Below are 11,410 nucleotides of genomic sequence, written 5' to 3'. Positions count from 1 at the left end.
GATAGATAGATAGATAGATAGATAGATAGATAGATAGATAGATAGGTCACTCTGTAGTCTCTTGGCCCAACAGTTTACTAATGTTGTTTTGTTGTTCATCCACTGGAGAGTGCAATTGGATTGGGTCATATGTGTAGAAACAACCATGTACAACCGCACAATATAATAATAATAATGATAATAATGGTGTCTAATTTTCCACATATAGAAACATTTAAGCATTTTTAAGACCAAAAATGCCATTGAGAAAACTGAACTAATTATTTTTCGAAGTTGGAGATGTGGTGGAAGTAATATAAATACATGTACATTTGTAATAAAGTAATTACAAAATAAATAAAGAAAACGTTTTACTTGTTTTATTATACCTAGTTTAGACATATGGTATTTTTTACACTTCATACATATTGTATTATTTTACATTATAATTCTAAAAAGAATGCTAGTGCTTTTTATAAATGATACGATATTGGTGAACAATTCAGTAATGCAATGCCAAACAACTTCATACACAGTGGATACAGCACCATCCAATCAACAGTCATCTTTTCCAGACGCCTGTAGAATCAACCAATCACTTTGCGTATCCTTGCGCCATGAACTTCTTTTGGTAACGGAAGTTTTGAGTGTCGACAATTGATTGACATACAAGTAAACCATTCAGCAGAGCGTCTTGATGTATATTCATTTGAGGATACAGCCAATGAAAAATAAGGGAGGAGGGGCTTAGTGAGGTCTATGAGTGGAGTGGATTTGGGGGTTTAAGAAGAAAACAAGGGTAAATTCCGGAGGTTGTGGTAAGTAAAATGGCTTTAAAAAGTTTATCGGTTTGATATAGTAGGTGCCATACTGACATATCAGTATTATATACTTAAAGACAGATAGAATTCTTTACGAAAAGTAGCTTGTTGTGAGCTGAAGCTAAATGTAGCAGCAGAAGCAGATCTGCGATTGGGGAGCCATGCTTCAGGTTTTGTCCTTTTCCTTCAAAAGACAGCTTCGCTTTTAAGGACCAGTCAAAACCTGAAGTATAGCCCCCCAAAAAGCAGCATTACTTCTTTTCCAATATTGACTTCAAAGTGGGCGTATGACATGCTTTGTGTGTGGTTAGTTAGTTAGTTAGTCAGTCAGTCAGTTGCCCTTCCTAAACATACATATCGCCAAATGTCTTCCACAAAGTCTGTGCATCAACTAACAATGAGAACTACAAACCTGACGAAGCACTACTAACGTTAGACGTAAACACAAACTAAGCATTACTAATAAACAAGATGCTTTAGATGTCGTATTTTTGCTCTTAGACACTAAATATGCTACTGTCTTTTTTGTGCTGGATACTGTGTGTTGAATTCTTATTGTGTTGTCTTTTTCCCTAACACGTTTGACTTTTTTTACTTTTGTTACTTTTGTTATGCTGTCAGGGGATTCTTCTTTTAAAGAGAATGCACATGATTCATGACGTTTAATGCTGTAGTGGTTACATATTGATATAGTTTTATGGCTATATTTTTTTGTGAATTGTGTATATATAAATATGATAGCCAAAAAGAGCAAATAAGGACTTTGCAACAAGACAACTGTTGTCGTAAACACCCCACTGTGGCTTTGGATAATTTCTGAACTCATTTTTGGACATCCGGATACTCGGCGGGCATCTACTCCAGCTGTCAGAGCGTGAAAAAAGATAAGCTCAATTATTAAGAGCGTGATTCGAAGCAGCTGGGGGGCTGAAAGGGCCTCCATGTGCTCATATGCCATGACAACAGTAACATAACACTGATGGCTAAAACAAGCCTTTCTACAGGGGCCTCTTACTGGAAGCTTATTTTAGGGGACATCCTGCGTTGTGTATTGTCCTGGCAGTTTCCTTTATTGCTTTTATTTTAACTGGAAGCAAGCACATGGTTCGACATGACTAAAGGCACTTCTGCACTTTTTTAAACAAAACTTCACATACTGATGGGTGGGTCTTGTGACCATAGTTCCACGTTGCTTTGAGGAGAGGCATTTTCCTTTATGCCATTGTTAAGATATAGCAGTTGAACCTGTAATACAATTTCCTGTCTGATCTTTTGACATTTATTCTTTTCTACTGGAGAAAAAAAAAACGTCTTAGTAATTGTATGACTTATTCGATTTTGTTTTGGAAGTAATTCAGTCATGTGGAATTATGGTTTGGTATGCACAGGGACTGATTTTCATAATGAATGTGTAAAGAGTTACAAGATGCCATTTCTGAGTAGCTGGTTGAGGCAATTCATTAACAAGTAGGGCTGTGCAAAAATATCAATACATGTAACTATCGCAATATATTTTTTATCAATAGTGTATCGATAGTGATACTTCTACTGTCGATCATTTTTTAAATCATGTCATATACATACGGCCAAAAGTAAGTGGAAGCGAGCATGGCGAAAAATATAAGAACGCTTGGAGATCTCAGAGCTGATGTGTGGGTGTGCTTTGGTTTTCAAAATAAGTAATGGAGTAATGAGTTCTATAAAATAATGCTGTTTGTAAGCTTCTCAAGTCATGACACATGTCACTTGGCTACTGCAGTGCATTAGACAGAACGTTTATTAAGAAAAGTAACAATGACATTTATTGTGCTTTCACGGATGTGACACCAGCGCATGTACAGCACGGATGAACCAGAGGTTTTATACTGCCCATGTTCAGTGTTTTAACTGTAATGCACCACAACAGCCAAGTGACTTGTGTGACCCACCTTATTCCCCTGTGCTACCCACTTGAGGGGCGCAATCCACAGTTTGAGAACCCAAACCTCTGATCTAAAGGTCCATGCATCGCACATCATGGCCACTCTGTAGAGGTAAGGGATGTTTTTACACTTATCCTTACAGAAAACCCCCGGTGGTGCACAGCATGTTGTATTTCTAGCTCTACTTTTTATGTTTTCTATTTAAAGTATTGCAATATATCGCAAATGTGTATCGTATCGAAATACATACCAATATATTGTATCGTGGCCCATCTATCGTGATATGTATGGTATCCGGAGGCACTTGCCAATACACAGCCATTAGGGATGCTCATATTGACCGTTTAACCGTTAACTGATCGTTAAAATTTTGACTGGTTAATACTATCAGTTAAACGATTTAAAAGGTATGTTTATTTTAAGTTTAATAATATTAATAATATAATAATAAAAATAATTTAATAATACGTTTTTAAATGACTATTAAATCGTACATGTTTTTAGTTTTCTGTATGGTGAAAGAAAAACATGCTAAGCATTAACTCACGGAGCGTGCAGACGTGTGCGACTAGGTGTAAATGTGGGGCTCTAGACTAACTTTTTGCACTGGTTGCAATGGTGTGCCTAACTCTTTTTCTTAGGTGCACCAGCACAAAAGTTAGGTGCACCCAAATTTTCGACCGCATCGCATTTAACGCCGCAGTTTTACCAGTTCACTTCTTTTTAAATCGCTGTCCATATAGGCAAAATTGACTTGTAAATGATTAACTAACAATCTGGTCAACATAAAGTTCTTTATTTGAAGCACAATTCTACAAGAAAGGTAACTTACTGAAGAAGTGTTGGTGCTTAAAGTGCTTCACTGAACTGAAATTTAAACTTAAAACATCTCAAGATAAACAGACCAGGGCTTGACATAACCTGGGAGGTTGATGGCTCCGTGTCAGAGCATTGCTTATGATTTTCGGACGGATCAGGCCTTAATTTAACATTATTCACGAAGAAGTTGTCAATCGTTCTTTTCATCTTCTCTCATCATCCGCGGCTACATCCACTCTGTTTAACTGACGGGCCTATAGGCTCACCTCTCTGTCTGACTGAAGCACACGCATTTTCACACGAACACACCAGAGGTTGCGCTAGACTTTTTATTGTCCGTCATTTTGACTGACAGGCTTGTAAAAAATCTGTCATAATGTATTATTACCCGTCACTATGGTGCAAGGTGGCTTTACGTGGTAATTAGTATGTTCGTGACATCATCACGCTGTACTTGCGTCTCGGAACTTGTTTTATTTTAATACAACTGAATGCCCAATAAAGCCGTTGTTGTTTATATTCATCTGTATATTTAATGTTTATGTTCATATGTGATTCGATCTGGGAAAACCCAACACATGGTGCAAATTTATATATTACAGTTTTTGATACCATATTCAAGCCCTTTCCAAATCAGTTTTTATTTTGCTCATACCTTGTGTTTGTAACAAAAGTTATGGCTGAGGTCGGCTGAAGCGCTATGATTTTCAGGAACGGAATTTGGAGGAAAACGGGTTTAAAGTTAAGTGATGAAAATAAAAGCACAACAGTCCAGTATCACAAAAAAAAACATTTCCCAGTGTTGAAGTCTATAAAAATACTGTACAAAACCGTTTGAATAAAACGAAAGTAAGGAAAATGGTGCAGGGCACACTTAAAGAACGAGAGCTCTGCCATTATAACTACACAAGGAACTAGCAAACATTACGGATAACAACTAATAAGCAGTGAAGCAAGTTTTACGTTGTTTATCATGTGCATAGTGTCTGGACTTTTGATCATCCCTTGTATGTTTTGCGATCGCGGTCCAGCTCGCATGAGCAGCGGACCGGGGATAACTTCCGGTGCTGCAGACGGGGAGCTCTGTCATCTCACAAAAACATTGTATGAAAAAACTTTGCCGTAGTTTACACAGGACTGGCGGGAAATGTGCATTGCTACTCCTTCATTCTTCATGTTATGTGGTTTACTTTGATAGGTGAACTGTCTTTCCCGCGTCCCAGCGCGACATCCGACGGGTTTTCCCAGATCGCATCACATATGTCTAGTCGGTAACAATGACAGGTGAACGCTCTAATGAAGGGAAACGGGGAGTTACAAATTGCCCTCATTGTAGTGCCGTAGTACTCGAGTCCGGTCTCGAGACGTTTTTTTATGGTCTCGGACTTGTCTTGGACTCGTTGGTATTTGAACTCGGACTTGTCTCGGACTTGGTCATTGGTCTCGCAAATGTTCTAGTCGGTCTCGTCCGAGTCCAGCGATATATGTTTTATTTTCTCCTTCAAAACAAAACATTGATAGAGCAATATTCTTGTGATCCAAAAACGAATGATCCGAAAACTGTTGCCGACTCTCGACTCTAGAACGAGAGCTGCGCGTGCTCATAAGTTCTCTTTACACACAGCAGTTCAGTTCAGTGTGTGCTGTTGTTGTAACTAAATAACTCCAGTATATTGGTTCAAGTCCGCGGGACTGTCATGCTCGCCAGAAATTGAACAACTGAATTAATTTGTGGATAATATTAAGTGTTTACGGGAGACGCTAAACGGGAACGATTCAGCTGAACTGGTTCCACCGGTTCACTAAAAAGAAAGACCGGTTCGAATGAATGATTCGTCCGCGGCGCGAACCAGCATCAATCATTCATCAGGCACGATGTCAGCGAGCAGCGGCATAATACAGATTGGTTTTACAAACAGTGGCGTAACTTTGTTTTGAAAAGTGGTGGGGACAAAGACGACACAAACAATACTTTAAAAAATTGTTTCTGTAAGAACTCGTTGGGAATATTCATGGACGTCACAAGCGCGAAACATGTAGGTGACTCCTCCAGAAAACAGTATAAAAACTGCGCCGATGTATCGAAGGATTCAGTGGTGTAGTGGTTTGACGTAAGTGCGTAAGACGCATGACAAGTAATATTGACACTGCCATGAAGCAGGTTCACTATCTCTGATTGGTTTAGACCACGATATGGGCCTAATGTGTGTCTGTTGTTGAATCACAGGGAGACTTTCAGAGTCTCTGAGACTTTTTTTCTCCCTCGAACGGCTGGTCGCACCGATTTTTCTTAGTCGCACCATTGAGAAATAAGGTCGCATGTGCGACGAAATTGGTCGCACTCTAGAGCCCTGAAATGCCCTCTTGAAACGTTTTCGAGACCGATTAAAATCCGATCATGCAAGTCACTTGACGAAACAGGACACGTGTAATTCATCTGATTGTTGAGGCCACCTTTGTCAGGGCTTTACTCCTCCAAACGGAGTGCCACTGGCAGCCTTGCTCAAGTTCTTTGTTTTAAATGTAGACACGGGACAATCGCGCTCACAATGCCTGTGACATTCTCTGTCTTCCCGGTGTGTCTACGGCTCAGCAAAGCTAATAGCGGAGCTACTGCAAGGGAATTTTCGGTGCTAGCCATTAATTTATCCTTTACATAAACTTATCTCATGGATGCTTAGCATCGGCTGCCCCGTGCGCTTTGGAGAAGAAAACGGTGCGACCGGTGGTTTCCCTACCGCCTTTTAGACGTGACGTAAAAATACGAAAGTGAAATATGAATAAGTAAAAAATAATGTTTGTATTTTGGGTGGTATAGCAGATCGGATTTATATATGTTTAGCTAAGACTGGCTGGTGGAAAGCAAATGTGACGCGCTTCCCGAGGCGTTATCTCTACATTCCCTGGACAGCCGTGCCATCTGAAAGGGTGTTTTCTGCCTAACAAGCTCCAGACTGTCACCACAACACGTAAACATGTTACTTTATTAAATAAAAACTCCAAGCTTTGGATTGAGGTAGGTCTGCTATTTTTATTGGATGAAAAAACTTTCTGACGGATATAAACTTTGCCGGTTCTTCTGTGTTTTTGTTTTGTCATATTTTGTTAATTAATTAAATTTTTTTCTTGCCTGTTTATTTTACGATTTGGATTTATATATTGTTTTAGTTTTTCTCCATTGTCCAAAACGCCGCAGGTTCGTGAAAATGTGATAATATGTGAATGCAGATGCTGCTGTTTGCATGTTAAAATAAATCTGTGAAAAAAATGTTTGTATATTTAACGTGTCACAGACCCTCGTCAACTGTAGCTGTGTCTCATTTCGAAGTCTGCGTCCTCCGGATGTCGTGTGCGAAGGCGTATGCGGCGGACAAACGCGACCTCCGGAGGACGCAGACTTCGAAATGAGACGCAGCATGTATTTTTTAATTCCAGTTTATTATTAGAATCTTATCGGTTAACGGTTAATGTTCGGATAACGAGTGTCGGTTCTCGGTTAGGGAAATTAACCGAAATGAGCATTCCTAACAGCCCTATTAACAAGTAAAAACTATTTTGTTACCTTACCATTTTGACCTTTCTATTCAAATTCTTAGATTGTCTACAGTTGTTGATGCATTCTTGATGCTTTTTACATTTCTCAGTATGACAGAAGAGATTAAGATGATGACCATTCCTCTTTTCTCAGTGTTTAAAGTGCGTAAACTTAAGTGTGTATGTGTCAAACTGTTCTGTCAATGTATTTCTACCACAAAACAATAAAATTGAGTTTAACAAACATTCAGTTTGTGTAGCACAGTTTATCCTTGTTCTTTCTTGACCTCTGTCTGTTGCTAAGACACTGTGGTTGCCAAGGCAATGAGGGAAAAATCTGAAGGCCATTGAAGTGATGAAATTCTTTTCTCGGTGAGGCTTAGGGTGCACCACTTTCGTGGTCTTCCTTATGCCCTGGAAATGGTTATTCTGTGGGGTCCTAAAAGGTCTTTGTCTGCAGCTCTATTATTTTTGACTGACCTGTAGGGTTGGGAATCGTTTCTATTTTATCGATTCCGATTCCAATTCTGCTTATCGATTTCGATTCTTATCGATTCCCAGTTTCGATTCCACAGTTGAAGTAAAACATTTAGATATCAACCTGTATGGTCATTTAGCCTGCTTATTGACTTGTTTGCAAAATATATTTATATATTTATGAGCACCGTTTTGTGTATATTTACACATAGAAACACACCTTTTCTGATTTATTACAATTTGTATTATCATAGTTGATCTACATCATGGTTAAACTGCAGTTACTATAATGCAACTATGGTAAATTTGTGATTCCTGTGCTTTAATGCAAATTCTAAAGCTAAACTATGCAAAAAAAAAAAAAAAAAAAATATAATTTTCATAAGGGCTTTTATTGAGATATCAGCAGATCATGCAACGCATGTACTTTTCTGAAAATATGCACACAGGAATTGATAAGAGGAATTCAAATTTTAATCTCAAGTATCCGATTCCTATTCCTTTCGATTCTGATCCGATTCCTAGCCTTTCGATTCCGATTCCAAATTGGAATTGATTTTCGATTCCCAACCCTACTGACCTGTCATGGCACGAGGCACATGGTCTGAAGAGGAATAGCCCTGCTATAGTAAATTTCTGGCTAAGCTAAGTATGGGACAACGTCCCAAAATATGAGCGGCCCATTATTAATAGGAATCACATATGCTGAATAGATGCAAATATGGGAAGAGACAGAGAGAGGTAGCAAAGATGAAGTAACACAACAAACCTGTTTTACTTCCTTAGGAAGAGAGGGGATTAAGTGGTTTGATGCACATACATAATTGTTTATAATGTGTCTTATTACAAAAATGTTTATTTAAATCCATGAAAATTGGGTGTAAATTAGGGTTGTTAAATGATTAATCATAATGAATCGCATCCGGAATAAAAGTTTGTGTTTACGTATTATGTCTGTGTACTCTGGATATTCATTTTGTATTTATAATAACACATACGCATACATGTATATATTTAAGAACAATATAAAAATCTATAAATATTTATATAATTTAAATGATATCTAATATATTCATGCAAATATTTCTTAAATGTATACGTGTATGTGTTTATAATACAAAATAAATATGCACAGTACACAGACATTATGTAAACACAAACTTTTATCTTGGATGCGATTCATCGCGAATAATCGTTTAACAGTCCTAGTGAAAATCAGAGTGAAAGTCACTTTTTTTAAAGCTGTTGTTCCATTTTTGTCTCCATCCCTAAACAATGCATTTTATGTGTTAAAGTAATTGTAGCCTATAGTTTTTAAGATAATGTTTACTTTTGACAGCTTTGAACAACCAGTTTTTATAACAGATGCCATATGCAATATGAAGACATTTTTGATGTGTAATTGCTTTAAGGCATGTTGCATATGACAACTGTTATAAAAACAGGTTGTTCAAAGCTGTCAAAAGTAAACACATTTTAACAGAAGACTGTCACTTCATTGTTGTCATTCTTGCAATTTCTTACTTAAATTAGCCGGCTAGGTAACATCACCCGAGTGACGCTTTTAGATCAGCAACAAAAAATTGCAGCAAAAATGTTCACTTATGTGACGGAAATACAAATGTTTGAGTTGAAAGGCTAAATAACATGTACATGTACGTAGAGTGACATCTGGGCTATTGACAGTTCTGTCAACTGGCCCAAAACTCTCTCATACTGGCCATTGGGCCACTCCTTATTGTTGAGCATTAATAAACTGAGTGTCTTCTTTCTTTTGAATGTTTCCACACATCTCATGATGTCTCTCTGATGATGTCCACAGGTGTACTAGGGTTTTGTGCCTGGGCATGGACCACCCTGTGCATAGAGGAGACGCCATGTCCATTGGACTCCACGACAGGTACTGTGCAATGTATGTGATCTTTTACTTTTACACATGCGATACCTTGTACATTCTCTATACATCCTTCCTGTGCTGAGACCCATGCGCTTTTATTTACCCCCCACCAGTTGGGATACAGTCCTTATTTTGCGTCCGTATCTGTCATCATGACATGAACACGTTGCACACACATGCTCTGAAGAGTTTCTCAGTTCTTAGGTTCAGACATGTGGAGAAAATTGTTACTATTGTGTTTTTGCAACAATGCACAATGTTCATGGTTTGGTTTGGTTTTGTATCTCTGTGGCTAGTGCTGATTTGTTGTTCATAGAGCTTTCTTTAAGTGCTATAACCTGTTAGATAAAATGTCTTTACTATGGATATCACAGAATTAATGTACAAACCCGATTCCAAAAAAGTTGGGACACTGTACAAATTGTGAATAAAAAAGGAATGCAATAATTTACGAATCTCATAAACTTATATTTTATTCACAATAGAATATAGATAACATATCAAATGTTGAAAGTGAGACATTTTGAAATGTCATGCCAAATATTGGCTCATTTTGGATTTCATGAGAGCTACACATTCCAAAAAAGTTGGGACAGGTAGCAATAAGAGGCCGGAAAAGTTAAATGTACATATAAGGAACAGCTGGAGGACCAATTTGCAACTTATTAGGTCAATTGGCAACATGATTGGGTATAAAAAGTCTCTCAGAAGTCAAGATGGGCAGAGGATCACCAATTCCCCCAATGCTGCGGCGAAAAATAGTGGAGCAATATCAGAAAGGAGTTTCTCAGAGAAAAATTGCAAAGAGTTTGAAGTTATCATCATCTACAGTGCATAATATCATCCAAAGATTCAGAGAATCTGGAACAATCTCTGTGCGTAAGGGTCAAGGCCGGAAAACCATACTGGATGCCCGTGATCTTCGGGCCCTTAGACGGCACTGCATCACATACAGGAATGCTACTGTAATGGAAATCACAACATGGGCTCAGGAATACTTCCAGAAAACATTGTCGGTGAACACAATCCACCGTGCCATTCGCCGTTGCCGGCTAAAACTCTATAGGTCAAAAAAGAAGCCATATCTAAACATGATCCAGAAGCGCAGGCGTTTTCTCTGGGCCAAGGCTCATTTAAAATGGACTGTGGCAAAGTGGAAAACTGTTCTGTGGTCAGACGAATCAAAATTTGAAGTTCTTTTTGGAAAACTGGGACGCCATGTCATCCGGACTAAAGAGGACAAGGACAACCCAAGTTGTTATCAGCGCTCAGTTCAGAAGCCTGCATCTCTGATGGTATGGGGTTGCATGAGTGCGTGTGGCATGGGCAGCTTACACATCTGGAAAGGCACCATCAATGCTGAAAGGTATATCCAAGTTCTAGAACAACATATGCTCCCATCCAGACGTCGTCTCTTTCAGGGAAGACCTTGCATTTTCCAACATGACAATGCCAGACCACATACTGCATCAATTACAACATCATGGCTGCGTAGAAGAAGGATCCGGGTACTGAAATGGCCAGCCTGCAGTCCAGATCTTTCACCCATAGAAAACATTTGGCGCATCATAAAGAGGAAGATGCGACAAAGAAGACCTAAGACAGTCGAGCAACTAGAAGCCTGTATTAGACAAGAATGGGACAACATTCCTATTCCTAAACTTGAGCAACTTGTCTCCTCAGTCCCCAGACGTTTGCAGACTGTTATAAAAAGAAGAGGGGATGCCACACAGTGGTAAACATGGCCTTGTCCCAACTTTTTTGAGATGTGTTGATGCCATGAAATTTAAAATCAACTTATTTTTCCCTTAAAATGATACATTCTCTCAGTTTAAACATTTGATATGTCATCTATGTTGTATTCTGAATAAAATATTGAAATTTGAAACTTCCACATCATTGCATTCTGTTTTTATTCACAATTTGTACAGTGTCCCAACTTTTTTGGAATCGGGTTTGTA

General features: G+C 38.5%; 1 protein-coding gene across 4 annotated transcripts in view; it reads left to right on the top strand.

The window, feature by feature from the left end:
* Positions 1–715: 715 nt before the first annotated feature.
* Positions 716–11,410, top strand: part of klhl13 (kelch-like family member 13) — an 85,465-nt gene continuing 74,770 nt past the window's right edge. For 2 of the 4 annotated variants that reach the window (XM_057352675.1, XM_057352640.1), the window contains exons 1-2: positions 716–797; positions 9,375–9,452. In XM_057352675.1, coding sequence (XP_057208658.1) covers positions 9,400–9,452 — 53 coding nt within the window. In that variant the 5' untranslated portion in view covers positions 716–797; positions 9,375–9,399. Of the gene's footprint in view, positions 798–9,374; positions 9,465–11,410 lie in introns of all 4 variants that reach the window. The other 2 variants (XM_057352657.1, XM_057352632.1) reach the window with 1 other exon arrangement.

This window comes from Triplophysa rosa, linkage group LG2 (genome assembly GCF_024868665.1).
Source record: "Triplophysa rosa linkage group LG2, Trosa_1v2, whole genome shotgun sequence".
Classification (NCBI taxonomy): Eukaryota; Metazoa; Chordata; class Actinopteri; order Cypriniformes; family Nemacheilidae; genus Triplophysa; species Triplophysa rosa.
This window is presented reverse-complemented; position numbering and strand designations above follow the sequence as displayed.